This window comes from Crinia signifera, chromosome 1 (assembly GCF_055691185.1).
Source record: "Crinia signifera chromosome 1, ASM5569118v1, whole genome shotgun sequence".
NCBI lineage: Eukaryota > Metazoa > Chordata > Amphibia > Anura > Myobatrachidae > Crinia > Crinia signifera.
Window position 1 is genome coordinate 420,976,777 of NC_139217.1, and position 22,236 is coordinate 420,999,012.

General features: G+C 42.5%; 2 protein-coding genes across 2 annotated transcripts in view; one reads left to right on the plus strand and one right to left on the minus strand.

Moving 5' to 3' along the window:
• The window catches only part of MSH3 (mutS homolog 3), a 192,110-nt gene that overhangs the window by 31,869 nt on the left and 138,005 nt on the right, over window positions 1-22,236 (minus strand).
• Window positions 8,268-10,267, plus strand: LOC146032460 (uncharacterized). The gene is made up of 3 exons (XM_083158494.1): window positions 8,268-8,712; window positions 9,211-9,279; window positions 9,576-10,267. Exons 1-3 carry the CDS (start codon window positions 8,268-8,270, stop codon window positions 10,265-10,267), a joined length of 1,206 nt encoding a protein of 401 aa, XP_083014620.1.

A 22,236-nucleotide genomic window follows, 5' to 3' on the forward strand; every position in this document is an offset into this window, starting at 1 on the left:
GCATTGCAGGGGAGGGAAAGTGGAAGCGTGTTCTACAAATCGTTCAGTATTACTGTTTAAACATACCACCTCTTTGGTGGTCATCGTAATAATAAAATAGTTTATCTCCGCATGTCTTGGCATGAACTGTAACCCAACTGCATACATAATGATTCCAAGAAAGTCATTTCACTCATCACGTTATTTTTGTATGTTTACATTATTAATTATTATAAAACAAAAATATATGTAAATATGCTGTAATTTGATGTAGTAAGGAACTCTGATAAAGAACTGTTTGGGATGATTTAAACATTCAAAAGGTTCTAGGTTAGGTCTCTGTGTCATGTGTAGTTATTTATTATCTTAAATATGAAGGATTGTATGATAGCAAAGAAGAAAGTAAATTATACAGAGCACATAGAGATAATTTAAAGATATTTATGGCGGAATGTAACGCTACCCAAGTTCGGTGAATGTGCGTTATGCCGTCTGGACGCGGACTTTTTTTTTTTAAACGAGTCAATCACTTACAAGGCATGTTTTTGCCTTAAAAGGTATTTCCCCTTTAAAAAAAATGCCTAATTTCTACCATCACCCAGTGTGACATGTGGTGGTGATAGTTGAGGATCAGGAGACCATCTACAGTATACGGTTACATCTGCTTTAAATCATATTTAAACCCCCATGTACAAAAGATTAATTGTAAATGTATATGTACTCAATGCGCTAAGAAATCCCTTAGTAAACTACCAAGTCTAAGTAATCGTTCGTAATGAACTGTGGAAACGGGCATGAACAATTACCGTCATCACCACTGCCACCGCAGCCGCTACCACCACCACAGAAAGAGCACTGCTATTGCTTAGCTGGTTTGATTTTAGAATGCTTTACAGCAGGCATGACCAACGTTGGCCCTCCAGATGTTTTGAAACTACACATCCCAGCATGCTTTGCAATAGTTTTAGCATTCTCTAATAGCAAAACTGTGGCAAAGCATGCTGGGATATGTAGTTTCACAACATCTGGAGGGCCAACGTTGGACATGCCTGCTTTACAGCATCCGTGAACTTAAAGGGCCCCATACATCAGCAATTAATTGTGACAATTTTCAGATATGGAGATGATTGCCACAATTAATTTTAGATGTGTGGGCTCCCCCTTTTGGCAATCCCAATCGATTGCTTAATCAGGTTTTTAAACATGTTTAATAATATGGTATTATCTGCGGATCTTTTTTATATGTGTGGGCATTCCCAATTCGTCTTCTTCATCTATTTACATTATGAACAGCTGAAAAGACAATCGATTGGGGCAATTTCCAGATATGAAGATGCAATCTTTAGATGGAAAAATCTGCCGATCACTGAAATAAATCTGTAATGTGTGGGCAAAGTCAGATAGATTGTAAAATCCATTTATCTGGCCAAAATATCCCTATATCTGAAAATCCATAAATTGTGATTGCTGTTAACAGGTTATCAATGTCGACATATAAAATCTCACCAGTTCCGGGATGCCCATGCTAGGGGCCCCTGGGAGGGTTAAGCTGCAGGGGGTGGGGTGGGAGGAGGTATTAGGGGGAGAAATACTCATCAGTACTTTCTGGCATCTGCTGTCCACACTGAAGGTGACTGTCACAGATGCTGGATCCGTCACTGCCGATGAGAAATGGCAAGAAGCCAATAGAACACCAAGAATGGTCAGTATAAACCATTGTGCTCAGAGAAATAATAGGGACATACACTACCATTCAAAAGTTTGGGGTCACTCCTTATTTTTACAAGAAAAGCCCTGTTTTTTTAATGAAGATCAAATTAAATTAAGCAGAAATACACTCTATACATTGTTAATGTAGTAAATGACTATTCTAGCTGCAATCATCTTTTTTTTTAAAGGGATATCTACATAGGAGTATAGAGGCCCATTTCCAGCAACCCATTTCCAGAATTCCAGTGTTCTAATGGTACATTGTGTTGACTAATCATGTTAGAAGACTAATGGATGATCAGAAAACCCTTGCGAAATTATTTTAGCACAGCTGAAAATGGGTTTGCTCATTACAGAAGCTATAAAACTGGCCTTCCTTTGAGCCAGTTCAGTATCTGGAGCATCACATTTGCGGGTTCGATTATACTCTCAAAATGGCCAGAAAAAGAACTGGTACTTATGTATTATCTGGACTCCCATGTTAAATGCACCCCATTTTTTCATACCCCTACTATCCAACTATGCATGGAGTTGATTTTATATGGTGTGGCGAGCGCAGCGAGCCACCATGCCCGAAGCGTGGCGAGCCCCGCGAGGGGACGCGGTTTCATAAGAAAAACGGGAGCCCAGATATTACATAAGTACCAAAGAACTTGGTCTTAAGGTGAGTACACACGGGTGTAATTTCATGTAAAATCGCTGGGAATATGGTCGCTGAGCGACCATATTGCCAGTGATTTAGAGCGCGCTCCCGTGTGCATTGCCTAATGGTCGCTGGTCGCAGGAGCATGCTCCTGCGACCAGCGGCTTTCCCCGGCGATTGCTGTGCCGGGAGGTCAGCGTTGATCTCCCCAGCCCCGTGCCGCTGCTCCCTCCCTCCTCCCATCAAAGTGACAGCAGCAGCGTCTGCTGCTGCTACGCTCCCCCTCCGCCCCATAGCAGTGTCTCCTTTTCATCGCTGATGAAAAGGAGACACTGAGCAATATGATTGCTGGGGATATATTGCTAGCAATATATCCCCAGCAATCATATTACCCCGTGTGTACACAGCATTAGAAATGAAGGCTATTTCATGTGAGAATGCAATGCTGTAATTGCTGCAAAAGGAGCATTCTTTGACAAAAGCAAAGTATGAAGGACAAAATGATCATTTCAAATAAAAATCATTATTTCTAACCTTGCCAATGTCTTTTCGTTTTCATGTAGAACACAAAATTATCTGGGTGCCCCCAAACTTTTGAATGTAGTGTAGTTGTTGTTCGGTTAATGGCTGTGAACATGGTTTTCTTTCTCATCTTTATTTCTGCAATCTGCTGAATTATGGATCATCCATGTCCCATGATTCTCCTTTACAAATCATCATATATTCAGCAGTTAGGCGGATCCCTCAGTTTTACCTACAAAACCTCTGTAAATATGTCTCCAAACACCTTTTAAGCTTGCAAGCTGTATGGGACAAATGTTCCTTCCTATGGTATCATTACGTTTGGAGTGGCTTTTTCTGCCTATCTATTATTCATGTGGCAAGGGCAGTGCAAGCACCGCAGCACCATAGAAATAACTAACATACATAATAGCCATCTGTAAGCAATCTTCTAGATGCAAAAATTGAGACTACCAAAATATGTAAATCTTTGATAACAAGCTGTTTTATTTAAATCCTAAAAAAGTAAAAATAATACATGCAAATAGCCTATTTCTCGCTAAATATGTATCAGTGAATCTCAAAGATCATGTTCTGCCACTTACACATGCAAACCTATTGGATCAACTTCTCAAGAGACACACTGAAACAAAAGTGCAAGTTCTTTGGTTACGATCTACAGTTTTGTTTGGCAGAATATCCTATTCATTTTATAGGAAAACAAAATGTAATGGATTACAATGAAAACAATCTACACATATCTAACATATGCCATTTATGCCTATAAAATTACAAAATTGCATAGTACAATAGGTCTAGTGAATACAGATGAGATTTTGTAATCCACTTCAAAGAATCCAAAACTTGTGTAATGTTAGTTTTATTTCTTCTATCATTTCAGAATGCAAATTCCTGATACTTCATAAGAATTTAACCAAAGGCAACATGGATTTTCTAAAAATACGGGTGACATTAAGTAGAATGCGATTTTATCGCCTTTTTAAAATCGCCCATTATCGCACTTTTTTAAATCACATTTTTTGCCGCAAATTCGCATATTTATTGAGGTGCGTATTCCGGAACAAAAATTGCGATAATGTGGGATTTTTAGGCATGAAAATGTGCGATTTTTAGGCATGAAAATGTGCGAATTTGAGTAAATGCTCGATTTTGTGTTTAGAAAAACCAGCCCCGGGCTCAATGAGCCAGACCTGGTTCCAAAAATAAAGGGAACAAAAAGCATAGGGGTCCCCCGTATTTCTGAAACCAGCCCCGGACTCTTGGACGGGTCCTGGTTCCAAAAATATGGGGGGCAAAAAATCTGAGGGTTCCCCGTATTTTGAAACTAGCACCGGGCTCCAACAGCCCGTGGTGTCATGCCACAGCCGGGGGACACTTTTTATATAAGGTCCCCCGGCCGAAACATGAGCACCGTGGCTGGTCAGCCTTTGACGGGGTACCTGGAGGAGTGGGGACCACCCCAATAAAAGAGCCCCTTCCCCCAGGCTTCACCTGTCCAGGGCTGAAGCCCGGGGCTGTCACTGGCGTCCGTGGCCAGTGGACGCCGGCCTGATAGGGTTAATTCTCACATACGTAACATTGCTTTATGCAGGAGAGCTACAAGTGCCAGCAGACCTCTCGCGCATGCTGGGACTTGCAGAACCACAAGTCCCAGCATGCGGGGCATAAATGGGCCTGCTGGGACTTGTAGTCTACCTGTAAAGAGAATGTTTTAAAAACACACACACACAGAAAAGTATAACTATTTCACACACACCTCACTTTTACACTAATATACTTACCAATCTAGGATCCAGCACTGGTCTGTCTGCAGCATAGCCGGCTCACTCCGCACTGACAGCGGGGTGAGCCGGCTTTCTCTGGCGCCACTAAAAGCCTCTGTAGCGCTGTCCCAGCGCTACAGAGGCTGAGAGCGTAATTGGCTGATGCGTCTCCATGGAGACGCATAAGCCGAAGACGCACTCAGCCTCTGTAGCACTGGGACAGCGCTACAGAAGGTGATAGCTACGCAGGAGAAAGCCGGCTCACCCCGCTATCAGTGCAGGGTGAGCCAGCTATGCTGCAGACAGACCAGCGCTGGATCCTGGATTGGTAAGTATATTGGTGTGAAAGTGAGGTGTGTGTTTGTGTGTGAAATAAAGTTGTACTTTTCTGTGTGTGTGTGTGTGTGTGTTTTTTAAAACATTCTCTTTACAGGTGGACAAGTCCCAGCGGGCCTATTAATGCCCCGCATGCTGGGACTCAATGATCTGTGCAGAGTTTTGGCCAATTCGCAAATCAGAACCTGATCTAAATGTTTGGTGATTTTTAGACACATTTTCCCGAATTCGCATCTCATTAAATATGCGAATTGTATACTTTTCAATGGGAAAACATCTGGATACGAGTTCCGGCGTGACTAAAAATCGCACTGTCAGAAAGTGTGATTTTGCGGCAAAATCGCCGTTTTTCGCATCTCAATAAATATGCGAATTCGGGAAAAGGTGTGATTTCGGCCGTTTTTGGCGAAAATATCGCAAAAGTCAGCGTTTCCTCCCCTGTGGGTAAGGTATAGCGGTTTTCTCAGAACACACTCCCTGGCAACATCACATCTCCGGTCTTACAACAGATCCCAGCTGACATTCGTCCAAACTATCCTGCAGCTACAGCTGAACTAACAACTTGATCCTCCCGGCGAGTCCCCTCACAAGGTGGCTTTCCGAAGCAGAGATGGATGGCTCGCTCCCCGTCTGCAATAACATCAAGCGGCGGTAGCCGCTCGGGTGAGCTTGAGCAATCCGGGAGAACCAATCATGGTTGCTCCGGGCACCCTTTACAAACGGGGCCCCTTCCACAGCCCAAAAGTGTCACCACTACATAAGCCTAAAGTGGATATAAATTTGCCTGAATAACAAAGGATCTTAGCCTCTTTTGGGAAGTAATCTCCATCTAATTCAACAGGTGCCGCAATTAACTATCATACGTTGCCTTCTAATACAACACGGGACTTTTTTCCCTAAGTGGGAAAAAAACTGAATGTGAATTCATTGGAGTGTGTTTTCCAGTCACTTTATTGTACCACTTGATTCTTAAACTATCACTGTTTTTATTGTTACTTGTTTTTTTATATAGAAATTTAATTAATCAATATGAAAATAATAAACTGAATTAAATTTACTTAGCTGTGTGGCGCTCTCTTATAAAAGGGGATCTGCATGTGACTATAATTTCACACGCATCTTTATCTTTTATATAAAAATTGTTATTGGCAGTTTTGGCAAAAATCCAGTTTGCTATTGGGAGCTGCCGATTCTAGTATATTTGAACCTTTCTTTTTAGTCGTCCAGTTAATTAGATAACTATTAATTATCGATTATCCGATTATTTATCAAAGGTTAATCAGGTATAAATGATATTGTGCTAATTAACCCACATATTGCGCCCGATTTGGGTTTTTCTTGTTTACGTTGATATACAAGTGTCATATATCAAATTAATTAATGCTATTTGCACCTTGCTATGTCATAGACAAATTTCTGTCAAAAAAAAAAAAAAAGGCACCTCTCACTAGCAGAGTCACGGGATCTGGCGGACCAGAGGAACCATCTTTCTAATTTAGTTTTCTTCCGTCAAACATGCTATAATACAAAGGCCGGATGAGGCTAGCATGGCCTTAAAAATAAATAAAAACATGGAGTATAAATGCTTGTTTGATTGAACACCAGTTCAGAATTCTGCTTTCAGTTAAAAGAATAGAAAAGCGTGACCTTTCCAGCCGCCTTTGTAAGAGGAGAAAATAATTAGCGCAAAGTTCCGGCATGCAGGGTTCCTGCTTGTTGTCTAAATTCCAATTAAATCTATCCTTCGAAATCGTGCACGGTAAATGCTATAATTTTATCTGTAACTCCCAACGCCTTCATTTAGAGTGAATTCTAGAAAAGACAATTTAACAGATTCTGTTCTTTAAAAGTTATCACCTATTTATATAATAAAAGTAGCTGTTAAAAATGTATAAGCCAGTTATTAAACAAGTAGTCATCATTAAATAAGACGGAACTGCTGGGACCACATGCTCAACTGACAATCCATTCCCCATAAGACTGGCGATAAATGAACTGGGGATGTAAGCAAACAATATTGAAAGAGGGTTAAAGATTTCCATTGGGAAGAGTTAAATATTTATAAAACAATCTATCCAATTTTAAATTGTGTGTACTCAAATTGTCCAACATAAACATAATAAATATAGAATATAAACAGTAGAATAAAATATAGTACAATGATTACTTGAATACAATACACAGCACTACAATTTGCAGTATAAGCAACAATTTATTGGTTTATATTCTTCGATTTTTATAGCAACAAATACTACACACCAAACACAATATATACATACACTATCTTTTCTACACATATAGAAAAATGTTGTACTATTTATATTTAGGCATCTATATACTGTATTTTTTAGAGTATCCTCTCGTTACTATATTAGTAAAGTGAATACAAATACAATTGTTGGCGAAAAATTTACACTGGTTGACCTTTTTTTTTTAGGTAGAATTTCATTTCGACCATTTCAATTAAAGTGCAGATTCTTCATCTAGGCCTAACATTTGGCACAGGCAAAAAAACACGTGGATCGGTGAAACCATGGGTGACATTCTATGCTATGCGCTAAATGCGCATGTTTAATTCGCACACTATATCGCCGCAAATCGCATTTTTCTAACTCGCACTTTTCAGTCAAAATTTGATTATTTAATGTGATGCGCATTTGAGGCTGAAAAGTGCGAAGAGTTGCGATTTGCGGCAAAGTGGTGCGATTTTTAGTCACAAAAAAGTTCGATTTTTAGTAACAAAAACGCGCCATTTCTTCCGCTGGTCATGTGCGAGTTTTGGACCAACCGGAGTGCGATTTACAAACCTGTCTCCGCATCACTAAGAACCCCCAAACCTATTGGCCCACCTATGTCCCCTCCATTATGCATCACACCCCCTATATAAAGTGCCATTGGCGCCATTTCACTCTTTGATAGGAAGTAAGGAGCATGGAGAGGAGCAGTGGAAGCGTGAGTTCAGGAAGAGGTGTTGGTGGCAGAGTTAGGAGTGACAGAGGGAGCAGTGGCAGAGTGATGACTGGCAGAGGAAGCAGTGGCAGAGGGAGCAGTGGCAGAGGGAGCAGTGGCAGCAGCCAGACAAGTGGGAGAGGCAGCAGTGTGGCAGGCAGCATGGCCACAGCAAGGCCAGCCTCAGCTCAGACCCTGGCCGTCCAGCCCCAGCAGAGGGGATGGAGGATCCGCTGGCATCCCCATCCTACAGCCAAGCCCTAGACCATACCCCACACCAGCTGCAGGAGGGCCACATGTCAGAGGTGGAGGAAGATGCTGGTGAGGAGGAGGAAGACACTGGCATGGAGGAGGAGGAGGGCGACATGGCTGGGGCAGAAAATGAGGAGGAGGAGGTGGTAGCTGGTCGCACCAAAAGTGGCCGAATGGTCAGGTTTTCCTATGAGGAAAATGTGGCACTTGTGAGGGCTATCATGCCAGTGTTCGAGAGGCTGCTTGGCAAAACCAACTACAAGACCACTGCCCAGCGCAAGCGCGCTATATGGAAGGACATCACCCAGGCGGTGAACGCTGTGAGTAATCACAAGCGCCTGGTGCGCAATGTGAAGAAGCGCTTCAACGATATAAAACGCCAGTTGAAGCATAAAATGGCCCTGGAGATGGAGGAGGCCACCAGGACTGGAGGAGGAAGCCCCACCACTGTCACCTACAATGCTTATGAGGTGAAGCTGAAGCGCATCATCCCACCTGAGGTCCTGCCTGGGATGCATGTGGCGGATTCCGACAGGCCACAAACGCCACCGCGAGCTGGTAAGTGTGACCCCATGCAAACTGTAACATACATGCCAATGTATTATATCTGCAATGTGCACTTGTATTGTAATGCTTTGTAAAGTGCTGCTGTGGAACTACATAGCCCAGCAAGGTCATGCACAAGAAAATGGCTGCTCCTGCTTGTAAATTGCTGACAATGCTGGGCCTTGTAGTTCCACAACTACTCATATTGATTAACAGTGTACCATTGTTTGCAGCAGACTAACATCTATGTGTACAAAAACCCTGTGGTGTACTGGAGGTTTAGCTGCCATGCCTACATACCACCGAATATCCTATACTTGGCATGTGTACACTAGTTTACTACTAAGTTTGAAATTAAAGATTTGACTGAAAACCAAAAAAAGGGTGGTCCAGATATAATGCTGTCCTTTTCTATGGGGTATTGTCCATTATTGTGAATTCACTGCATGTTTTCTGAAAATGCTTATCCATTGCAAGGTCCATAATGCCTGCCCATCTTTCCTTGTACAGATTGTCCGTCCCGAAGTGCTGCAGCATCCAAGAGAAGAAGGCCCGTTGCTGCAGAATCTGCGGAAGCAGGTAAATGACTAAACAACACCCCATTACACATACAGTACACACACCCATGTCACATCAACAATATCCCACACTACATTCTGCTCCTGCTGCTACATTGCAGCGGAAATGAGTGTAATCTGAGCTAGGCATGTGACATATTATTAATGTCAATGTTGCATGCTGTATCGGGGTACATGTGTAAGTGCATAACACCCCTAGGTATGGGCGTCAGCCATCTATAGGCCTATGTAAAACAGTATAGAGGACAGTGTGGCCTATATATGCATCAATACTTACCTCTTCATCTGTATCCACAGGTGCTATACAACTAGGGTCAAACCAAACAGATTCTTCAATACTGGTGCTAGACGAAATGGACATCATTCTTGATCCGGTCGACACCTTTGCGGCAGAGGAAGAAATGCAGACCTCGTCCCAGAGTGATCTTCCCCCAAGTGGGGTGTCTCCCAACCCACCACCAACCACCCAGCAACCCCATACACCAGCTACTGCTTCCCAAGTAGCTAACTCCTTGGTGAATTTCAAGGACAAGCAGCTTGAATTCATGGCCTCCCAAAGCCTCCAAATGGGAAATATACAGGGGTACATGCGTGACACCTTCCTGCAGTTGCGCAAAATTGCACGTAGTGTACGGGTAGGTGTAGGCACTCAAGTGCGCATTGCCAACAGTATTGACACCCGTTTTGCAGAACTAACTGCTGCAATACGGGAGCAGAATAGCCATATTGGGAGCCTGGCACAAAGTCTTACAGCCCTAACCCACACATGCACAGCGCAGACCAATGCCCTCCTAGCTATGCAGGCCCAAATACAGCAGCAGCAGGAAGGCAATGTGGGAGGTGGCACTACCCCAACCCTCAGCAGTGTCTCCAGCACCCCAATAAGTGTCTCCCCCACTTTCCCACCCCGTCGTAGTGTGAGGACCCGTGGTGGGCTTAGTGCCAGCTCTAAAAGTGGTGTAGGGCTGCCTGATGCTGGCCGAAGGTAGCTGCTACATCAGTGTTTATACATATTAATATGCCAAATATCTTTGTACATGGCCCCACAGTTTGTATTTTGCACATGTAAAACTGCAGAATGGTTTACAGCAAAAAAAGTAAAAGTTACTAACCGCATAACATTGTGTTTGTGTCTTTTTCTCAAGATAAATGAATGTGTGAAATATAACATATTGGAATGGTATATGACTATGGGATTGCAGTAAAGTAGTGTGCTATAACTCATTGCCTGGCAAAGGTTGTGGATGTACATTTTCCAGCAGGCTCTGACACTCATGGTTTGGACTGTAATGGTTGTAGTGTGTCTGCGCATGCTGGCACATGTAGTTCCACAACACCAGTGAGCCATGTTTCACTGCAAACTTCATTCTTACATGTACCAAGAGTACTTAGAAGGTAGATATCAGCAAGGGATAGGTCAGCACCACCATGTGCATCTGTTGTGGACTGGTGTTAGGTTCAATATGGGTGGAAACAGATGGTATTGGTCAATAATTTGTTAAAGAGTACACTTCCACTTCCAACACTGGTACATTTTGGAGTACAGGCCACATGTGCTTACCAGAAAAGTTATGCCTGCTGATGTATGTCTGCAACAACTTCTTTATAGCAAGTAACAGTAGAGTAAAATGATTTGGCAAAGTGGCCTGTTATACCACCAAGGCCCATGAGGTCACAGACTGAGTGGAGGCTGTGGACAAATAGTAGAGGCCACACATTAATTAGTGCTGGACAGACACTACATAGTTGCCACCCACAAAATGGGCCCAAGCATCTCTCACCTGCTGATATAACTCCGACAGGGTAATGGGGTTCAGCGTAACCATCCCCACAACCTGTTGGTCCGACAGGTAGTCCAGGTACAGGTGAGCACCATACATACGTGGGGTACCCAGTAGTGGGGGGGCTACCAGCATCTTTTGCCCACCTTCCTCCCTCCTACGTTGGTCCTCCAATTGGGACACATCACAGATAACCAAGTTTAAAATAGTCATACAAATCTACATTATTTAAACCCTCACAGGTGTCCTTACTAATGTTGGGGTAAATGTAGGGGTGTTTGGGAGTGTTAATGAAGGCACCTGTGTTGAAAATAAACATGTGTGCACTTGACCAAAATGAGTTGTGTGCAAATGCGCCAAATAGAACCAGGTCTGAAAAAAGTGCGATAAATAGACACCGCAAAAGTGCGATTTGCAAATGCGCATAGCATTAAATAAGCGGTTTGTATAGTTTTGCATTGAAAAACATCTGGATGCGATAAAAGTGCGAATTAATCTCGCACTTTTGTTCCGCATACCTTTACGCACAAAATATGCGATTTCTGTCCCTTAACGCATCACGTTAAATTGGCGATTTCACTGAAAAATGCGATATCGCCATTTTGTGGTCTAAATAACGCCAAAAACAGAAAATCGCATAGCATAGAATGTCACCCCATGTTTTTTTCCTCCCCTTTTTTGGGCGAAATTGCAGGTATTTTCAACCGGCTTTAAATCATTTTTCTTCCATACAGACGAAATGGTATGGGCAAAAAAGGACTAAAAAAAAAAAAACAGGCGAATGCGCCAGCAATAGAATACTGAAGCATACCCCGGATTGGAAATACAAAATCATCTACATAATCCCTTTTTCCTCCTTTTTTTTTCATCTACTGTACATAATCAGCATGTTCCCTCACATAAAATGTTTCCCAGATATATGAAATTATCACAGGTCAGTAAAATATTCCAAAACTAAAGACGTAAACTACACTTAAATTATTGTAATAATGTAAGTTGCTTCAATGGTACTTTGTGACCAGCTAATAAAGCTAATCATGATTTTAAATCAAAAGTGAGCTGGGCAGCTGGTCACATTATACTATATACAACAGAAAAATTAGAAACCCCATGGACACAGAAACTGCTGTTTGAATTTAAAATACAGAGTTAACGTATATAGCCTAATTGTCAAACAGATAATAATATGTGACAGATAATTAAAAGCTCTCTTAATATGTTTGGATTCCCCCCAAAAAGCAAAGTCAATATATCAACACATAGTGATGTACTACATGTTCACCTTCTTGAATAATGAATATGTGAATAATTGCAAGTGGTACAATTACCATATGAATATTCACTGCTATTAATGAGCATAATGAGGAGGACATTTAGCAGAATATATTAGTCTGTCAATCAAGGGAGCTTTATGAGTTGAACTGCAATAGCACCGTAGTACATACTGAGAACGCCATACAAGTGGACTAATCCTCAGAGAGCTTTGTGTCAATAAAGGGATACTAAGAAGAACACGGAAAATCAGTGTATGGATATGTGTATTTAGCAAGTATACCTTGCAAGTGTAAAATAAATATACTGGTGACATACTGTATATGACATACTGTACTCCCAAAATACACATTCTAAGGGGGCAATTCAATTGTTTTATAATGCCCTGTCTCCCGCCTAAAATGATGGGTAATCGGGGAGCAATATTCCATTTTTGTATATGTATGTAGGGCCCAAACAGACCAGGTTTAGCTGTATTAGGCAGTTAAACCAAACAAAACTAATAAATGTGAGGTATAAAGTTCAATTTGTTTTTTTACAAACAGGTCACTTTTCACAAATTCCAGTGGGTTTCGAGCTGAAATAGGTCTCCCCAGGTATAACCAGGCCTAAATGGAGCAACAATTAAATTGCTCTACCACAATGAAATAACAATTTAGACCGCGCCTAGAGCAGCTATCAAATTGAATATAAAAAAAAAAAAAAGGGTCGCCAAACCCTCTACATATATATAGAACAAGGTATGATATTCTTCTCAAACAGCGCTCTCACCACCTGGACCAATCGTTGTAGAACATAGAATATAATCAGTTCTTAATTTTTCTTTGCCCATTTACTGTAGGTTTTCTTCAAATTCTCCTCCCAAGGTTTTTCATAAATAACAATGAAAAGAAGTTATCATAGTGTAGCAAGTCCGATAAAAATATTATGGAGATATTTCCAAAACCGGAGCTGAATTATTCCACTATGGGTCGTGAGGAAGGTTCTTATGGGATCACCGTTGTGTTATAATAGTAACGTCTGCTTACAATGTGCTTACATTAAACCAAACATCACCATACATATAGAGGTATCTTTTTCAATACACGCCTATTCCATAGGGTTTATAAGGATGCTCACACGTATGCTTACTTGAAGTAACTGTGGATCCTCGTATGATGGTTTCTTTTAGGTCCTCAAATTCAGAAAAAACACTCTGGATATTCCACAATACCAGTTTATTGTTAAAAATAGAATAAAAAAATAGAATAAAAAAGCGATATAACACAGGATGGTAAATGGATCTAACAATGAAAGTGAACCCGGACACGCTCACCCTATGTAGGTCCTAGTACAGAGTGTATACCTGCTAATAGCCACCAACGCATTTCGACATCTGTCTTTATCAAGGTATCAGGGGTCAGGGGTGGATTGAGAACACAAATTGACCCGGAAAAAAATTCTAGACATGGCCGCACGTGGGCAACACCAAATCAAACATAGGAGGAACCACCAATATATACAGGATAAATACATAACTTACTAATGACAGTTGCTGTCATGTTATGGCTAAAAAAAATAAAAAATTTCTCTTACACAATTTTTTCATTCACTCTTTGGGGTATATTCAGCGCCCCGACAGTTAGCTATGATGGTAAGAAGTGCTGATAGCTTGCCATCAGTGTATTCAACTTCCTCCTGATGCCTCTCCTTATGAACGTCCTTTACAGTTGAAGTAGAACTCTGGAATCCAATCGATTGGGAGATGAATAAAAGCACACACGTTGTGAGTCCAAAATAAGTCTGGCTCTAGTTTATTCTTCTGGGATTTAGTACAAAGATCATGCATATATAGTTTCTATTCGTCATTTACCGAATCTAGACATAAAACAACAGGAATTACTTCTGCTTCTTCCTCCAGATGTTGTTCCCTGAGGTGAGTTTGAAACTTCGAGTGTGGCCATTAAAACGGCGGGGCCACAAAATGTAGCGGACGGTTTGCTGCGAACCTCACCGTTTAAGGGGATTCTCGCCGTCCTCTCATGACAAGGATTTGTCCTTTACATTGAATACGGCGAGGCTGTAGCGAGGGGGTTTGACGGCGAGGATGGCTTATTTTTTTCGGCAAGGAAAAGCCATCCTCGCTGTACAAACCCGCTCGCCGGCCGCATTGAATACCGTCCTTTAACTCTGGCCAGGTGATCACAGGACTGCAACAATTGTTGATATTTTTTATTGCATTAAAGCAAATAACAAAATATGTATTTTAATAAAGACTTAGTTCTTGCTGCATTTTATGTTCATTCATTTTATATTTTTAGATATTTAAAATGAGCAACGCTTTCGTGGGGTTTAAATTATTCATGTGTACACATGAAAAGGATTCTACACAATTAGTAGCTTTATATGGTGCTTGGAGATGGCTTATAAGTTATTTCTCTGATGCCATTGCCAATACTTTTGGGAGTTATATATGTGGAATACATTTTAAATTGCCTGCTGCCAAATGAACTTACCCAGTATGTTTGTTAAACACACATGTCCATATGTTGACTTTGCACATTCTCCTTACTGTCTTATTAAAGGGAATAGAAGTGCACCAGGAGGAAGAGAATTGTGTACCCTTGCATAAGCGCCATCAGCCTGTATAGCGGCCATTGCAGATTTACTCATAATGTACTTTGATTAAAAGATTGATTTCTGACAAATATGCCATTTATTACTTGCAAAAACTACTGTATGATATTTTTATGGTTTAGAATGAAGAGTCATCAGCACTGTATTTTTAGTGTAATACAACAAACTTATTTTTAAAATGCTTCTCCTCTGCTATATTTGCTGTTACCTCACCTCATGGTAGCAATACACCTAGACAACTTTGTTGACATAAAAAAATAAAAATTAGGAATTGATCTTATTTTTAAATATGAATTGTTTACAAATGTGTTCCAATAAATTTGTAAGGGGTTGTGTATGGGATACAGTCAGCCATGGCACTGGTGGTCAAAATACCTACAGCGGCATCCTGACCGTCATAATCCCAACACATTTTGGAAACATTGTAACCTGTACACTCCCCAACCTTCAGCTTAGTGCTGGCAAAACTCCAGAATTATATTGTTCCAACCAGCCTACTTTTTGCCATTGAGACCCTTTCCTTTTTACCATAGAATCACGGGCAGGATCTAGTGCCCAGAATCGCACTGCAATCCTATCATCTGGATGTAACACTGGGCAGATGCCATTCCTGCAATCTGCTCAACTGGGTGCCGCAGCATCGCATCACCCTTAGAAATTTATGGGGGATTGCGATGCGTGTAGATTAGGAGGGATTGCAGCCGATATTGGAGATATCGGCTGCAATCCCCTTCTACTTACTGTAAATTCCAGAGATACTTAACCCTTTGAGGTCCGCATCACAAAAAAAGCAAAAGGAAATCACTGAGGATAATATTAACAACAACCATCAACAATCAATAGTTTTTTTAAAATGAGACATCACAGTTTGTGAGATATAGGCCTCTACCAAACGGTTGAGAAATCTGTTTATCATAAACTTTTTTTTTTGGTGCGGCCCTCAAAGGGTTAATATTTGCGGCTAATCCCTGAAAGCAGGTCTTTTCGGGGGAATTAGCTGCAAATATTAAATGATAAATGGCCCCCGTTATAAAAAAAAGTCAAAGCAATTACCTCACAAAGTGGAAGACCACGGACAATCACAGAGCGGGGTTAACGACTGCTAAGGCGCAGGGTGTTTAAAAGTCGCCAACTCTCTGCTGATTCTATAGCTGAAGTTACAAAATTCCATTGTAAGCACAAAAACTGGAGCTGATTGGAATGTGTTTCCATGACCTGAGGTACGTAAAGCATAGTCTACGATATGTGGCAGGTATCTATCCCCAGCGAACCTACTAGCAATAGTAAATTACCACTGCTAATAGCAGTTGCACTTTAAGAGAGGAGACGGCCAATTTGCAGCCTCCTCCAATCAGGCCCCCTCCTTTCAGCCGGGAGCAGTGCTTTGTAGTCGGATCTGAGCACTAGAGTGCTCAGACCCTACTGTGCATGGGCAGATCTCCAGAAAAATGGTGTGGCAATCATTTTTTTGCCGATTCTTGCAGCGTTGCTGCCTCTGTCGCTGGTCTCCATAATGGAATTATTGAAAAAATGGATGTAGTTTGAGCTGTGGGCCCCCCTGGGACTCAGGGGCCACTGTGCCTTATGCACACTGTACCGATTATAAATACACCCCTGGAAAATAGAATAGCCCCCAGCATGGCGAGCAAAACGAGCCATAGGAGGGGTATGCTTTACACTAATTGAAGGTCCCAAAAAAACCTTCATGTCGACCCATCCCATGTGTCAACCATTTCCACGTCAACCTTTTTTGTGTGTCAACCTTTTCACTTTCGACCTAATAATCCACACACATCTGAGTTTGCCAACATTGAAATTAGGGTTTAAAGAGATTGTGTTAATATTTTTTGTAGAATTTTCTATTAAACCCCAAAAAGGAAGTTACCACACACTGATCACAAAGTATAGCAATGACAATGAAACAAGTCAAAATCTTCACATTAAATATACCTGTACATAATGTCAAAAGCAAAACAAAGTGGCTCATAGCAATTAATCAAATTCTACTCATCAGTACGTCTAGAATAATAGATACAATCAGATTGGTTGCTATAGGTGACATCTCTAATTGCAAAAATAATAACATTTGAATAAATATACCCCAAAATAACCCCGTTGTGGAAAACCTTTCTTGAGAGCAGACTGAGGACTCCAGGGTTGAAGGGAGCCTGCTGCATTTAGCCGCAAGTCTCGCTGTTTCAGTGGCTGCATACGCCCATTCCGCCTCACTCCAAAAACGGAGCGAGGGGGGATCGGCGTGTGCAGGGGGTCAGTTGAATACTGAGACCCGGCATTGAATAAACCCCATAAAAGGGACCACTGAACACAATTACTATTTATTTCATGTGGTATTACAGCTGTGTATAAAGCTAGGGTCAAAGCTGAAGCAGTGATAAAAGTTTCCCAGATGTCAAAAAGTATCTCACCACAGCTCTCCTAATTCTGGGGCAGATGTATTAAGCCTTAACAAGAGATAAATCCTAGGGTGATAAAGAGAGATAAATGTCCAGCCAATCACCTGCCAACTGCCATGTTACAGGCTGTGTTTGAAAAAAGTCAGTAAGGAGCTAATTGGCTTATCTCTCTTTATCACCCTTGTATTTATCTCTTGTTAAGGCTTAATACATCTGCCCCTCTGTTACTATTTCTATTCACAGTATATATTAGATACAGTAGATTTTAAAAGTGTGGTCTTTCTGAATTAGACCAAAAATACAGTAGTACTAGTTTATTAGCTATGCTCCATAGCGACGTGTATACAGGGCCGGCGCTACCCGCTCAGCACATCCTGCAAAGCAGGTAGGCGCCGGCCCTGAGAGGCGCTCCCCCCTCCACCTTCATCTGACACTGCAGCTGCCGTCTTGAGTGTCACTGTTGCAGCTGTAGGGGGCACCTGGCTCCTTCATTGTGCACCGCTGCTCTCACTCCTCCACATGAGTGACAGCGGCCATGGTGTCACCCTCCTGTCTGCACACTATTTCTAACTCAGCAGCTCCTTAGTCAGGCACGCACACTACACAGTGCAGCCTGCAGAGCGCCAAGCCTAGGACACAGAGGGGGAGCATCGACATCATCAGAGTGTTCCCCCTCTGTGTCCTAGGCTCGGCACTCTGCACTGTGTGCGTGCCTGACAGAAGCAGCCTGACTGACTAGCCGCCGCGCCGAGTTTGAAACAGTGTGCAGGCAGGACTGGTGATGCTGTGCCACTGTGAGTACATCAGGCTTGCCTGTGATGTAGCCGGAGCTGCTGCGTGCTGACAGGAACTTAAGTCAGTCTGTGGCTGTACATCGGGAGAGCAGAGAGCTGTCAGCCTGGCCAGGGGTCAGGACTCTTCCTGGAAGCTAGCCCCGCCCACCACTGACTGAGCTCCGTGAGGCCAGCAACAGCTCTGCAGCTCTTCTTCCTGCGGTGAGTGCTGTGTATCCTGGGGGAGTCAGGGGCTGGATATAATTTATGTAATTGGGTGTAATATAATACAGTGATGTGTGTGCTGGGGCTGTACATTATGTGTGTATGTGTGTGGGGGGGCTCTGTAATGTAATACAGTGATGTGTGTGCTGGGGGTTGTATATAATGTGTGGGGGGGAGGGGGGCTCTGTAATATAATACAGTGATGTGTGTTCTTGGAGCTGTATATAATGTGTGTGGGGGGCACTGTGTGTAATGTAATTCATTGATGGGTGTACTCAACTAGCTGGGGGGATTTGTATCTATATAATAAGTTGAAGAGTCTGTGTGCGTGTGTGTGTGTGTGTGTGTCCGTTGCAGTGCGGGCACACCGTGGCACTCAGAGCTGCCAAATTTGGCAACAAGGTACCTCTGGACCTGGTGGTGTGCACCTCGAAGCCGTTTTTGGGAAATTTCACTTAGAAATTTAAAAAACACCAAGTTTTAATTTGCCTTCATTGATGATCTGGGAAAAAGATTGACGATCGGGGAAACCGTTGTCGAAGGAACAACTCCACACCTGATGTCATTGAGTATGCATTACATATTCTAACATTATGGTGAAGGCTTTAAACAATTAGGAATAACTGAGGATATACATAGACCACACATCACACACACAGTACACCACGTATGCACACAACACACATATATATAGGGAGCGCACCTCACACACTTTTACTTACACATTGGACAGATACACACAACAAAACACACACATAACACACCACATGCAGTACAACACAAACCCATATACACTACAACACACGCCCAAAAACAGTACAACAAACACACACACTTAAACATTGTGCAGATACAGAAACACACAGAACACACACACTTAAGCATTGTCAGGATACGGACAGCACACTACACGCACATATATATGTAGTGCACCTCACAGTCATCAGATACACATAACACAACACACACACATAACACACCACTCACGGTACAACACACACCCACCCACATTCACTACAACATGCACCCAAAAACAGTACAATACAAAGAACACACACAAACATTGCACAGATACACACAGCACACTACACACACACACACATTTATACATAGCACACCTTACGCACTTACACATTGTGCAGATACACTCAACACACACACATAACATAGCTCTAACAGCGCAACACACACCCACATTCACCACACACACAAAAAACAGTACAACACACAAAACACATACTTAAACACTGCACAGATACACAAAGGCACAACAAACACATACACATACTGTATATACATAGCACACCTCACATACTTACGCATTGGACAGATACATACAACACAACACACACAACCACATACACTAGAACACACACACAAAAACAGTAACACACACAAACACATAAAAAAATAATTTGCCGTTTATTTAACAGTCTGTACCGGCTAATAGAAACTGTACCTAATGTACCGGCTTTTCTTTTTTTCCCATATCCATCTCTGCAACCCCGGCCAGTTGCACTGAGAAATCTTTGTCCTGGCCATTGTACCCGTTGATCAATACAATGTGGGTACACTGCACTCACCCTGTTAGTCAGTTGGATGTTAGGCACTGCTCTGCCTTAAGGGTTTCCCAGACTCTTTTGGTTCATAGATAATGTTTGGTTGATGGGCATGAGCGCTGCATGTATTTGTTTGAAGTTATGAGTGTAAGAAGTTGAAGAATAAGACTGAGATGAAGATTTGTCACGTTATAGTGTACAATTTACTCAATAAATCGTGAAATAAATATGTGTACATAGAAGTACAATCAAGAAATGAAAGTAGGATTAAAAAATAAATTCTGATTCAAACTGATAATTGTTTGGATGGGGGTGGTTTGCGAAACAAATCTATAGGTGGAGGGGGTATGGATATTGTGGGCATAATTATTGTTTTATACACCCACAGGGGGTCCCCAGTTGATGAGAAATTTTCAATTCAGTGTCACTATAGGGGTATTTCCAATTGGGGTTCAGGTGGTCTTTTAGGGGTCCCTTTACAATCCCGTTTGTCTCTTCTCCTGGAGCCTACGGTCTCCCTCAGTGATTGACTATTATTAGGGAGACTGTAGGCTCAAGGAGGAGAGACCTATGGGATTGTAAAGGGCCCCTGAAAGACCACCTGGACCCCAATTGGGAATCCCGCTATGGTGACACTGTGACACTGTACTAAAAATCCCATCAATTGAGGACCCCCTGTAGGTGTACCAAACACCAATTATGCCCACAATATCCATACTCCCACCCACCTATAGATTTGTTTCGAAACCCACCCCCATCCAAACAATTATCAGTTTGAATCAGAACTTATTTTTTAATCCTACTTTAATATTTTAATTGTACTTCTATGTACATGTATATATGTTTTCACAATTTACTGAGTAAATTGTACACTTTAACATGGCAAATCTTTATCTCAGTCTTATTCTTCAACTTATTACACTCCAAACCTTATCAATGCACCCATTTAGGATTGCAATGGCTGGATCGGTGTATTGGCCTGGTGGGTGTAGGGAAGAATTTGGCCCATTGCACCCGTTCCCAGTGGTGTATTGCAGTGGTGCGGTTAGCGTGCATCGAGTCATGGTGTCATGTGGCCAGGCCCGCGGACCTGCTCCCACACTCAGTGGCTGCCCCACTGTTTGGTGCATGTGCTTTACAGATCTCCAGACCTCAGAGACTGTTGCAGGCAGGATCAGTGAGGGGAGCGGCAGTGGCAGGGAGCGGTGAATTTTTAATTAATTATGGCGCGGGAAGTAATGCCCACCCCGTTCTCCACGCACTCAGTGCCTGTAATTACACATCCTAGAAACTGTACCATTGAAAGTATAGAAATGGAGGTGTGGCCACGTCCCTTTCTGATTTTGTACCAATTTCTGACCCTCAGATGTTGGAAGGTATGTCATAGGTGCTAAATCTCAGGAGTGGATGTGGAATTCATCAACACATACAAGTTATCAACTCAGGAGCGTTGTGTTTCAAACAACAACACCACACCTGATTTCATTGCCATCATTGAGTATCAATGCAAACACATTCTAACATTATGGTGGAATCTATAACAAATTACAATCTTAGGTCTTTGGCACAGCATACTGTAAGATGACATTTTTCAGCAATTTTGGAAATAATAAAAACCCAAGGTTTTCCCGGGCAACGCCGGGCGGGTCAGCTAGTAATGTAATATAATAATGTGAGTATTCAATGTAATATGGGGGCAGATGTATGTACAGATGGGGCAGGCCTCTTTGCTGGCGAATCGCCAGAACGTCACCGCTGGCGATCCGCCAGCAGCCTGGCTCACCATCTGACTGAGACGCACGCGCGTCTCAATCTCCATCGGCGGGGCGACGGGAACCCTGTCCGTCTCCGCTTCAGGGAGACAGACAGGGTTAGGGGGGGGGGGGGGTGCGGGCAGGCGGCGGGGACCCCGGGTGTCCGTCGACAAGCCAACGGTGACCCGGGGGAATCATAGTGGTGTGTATACGGGGTGTAATATGGGGGTATGTGTGTTATGTAATGGCAGTGTGTACTTGCTGTAGTATGGGGGGAGGGATTCTCTGGCAACCTGTGGAGAGACTCCCAGGCGAATGCAGAGTCTTCCGCTGCCCAGAAAGCCACATAATTCTACTGGATTAACCCATTTGCCATCGCAAATATAGGTCATCTGGATGTTCCAGAGTCCCCACTGCCCCGGCCAGATAGAAAGAGGCCAGGCACTGCAGAGTTAGGAGTAGTGGAGGCCGTGCCTGGAAGCCGTACTCTTACTCTAGCACTGTGCCCGTAGCAGTTCCTCAAACTGCAGCAACAGGTGGGGGCATCTTAGAGAGGGGGTTCCG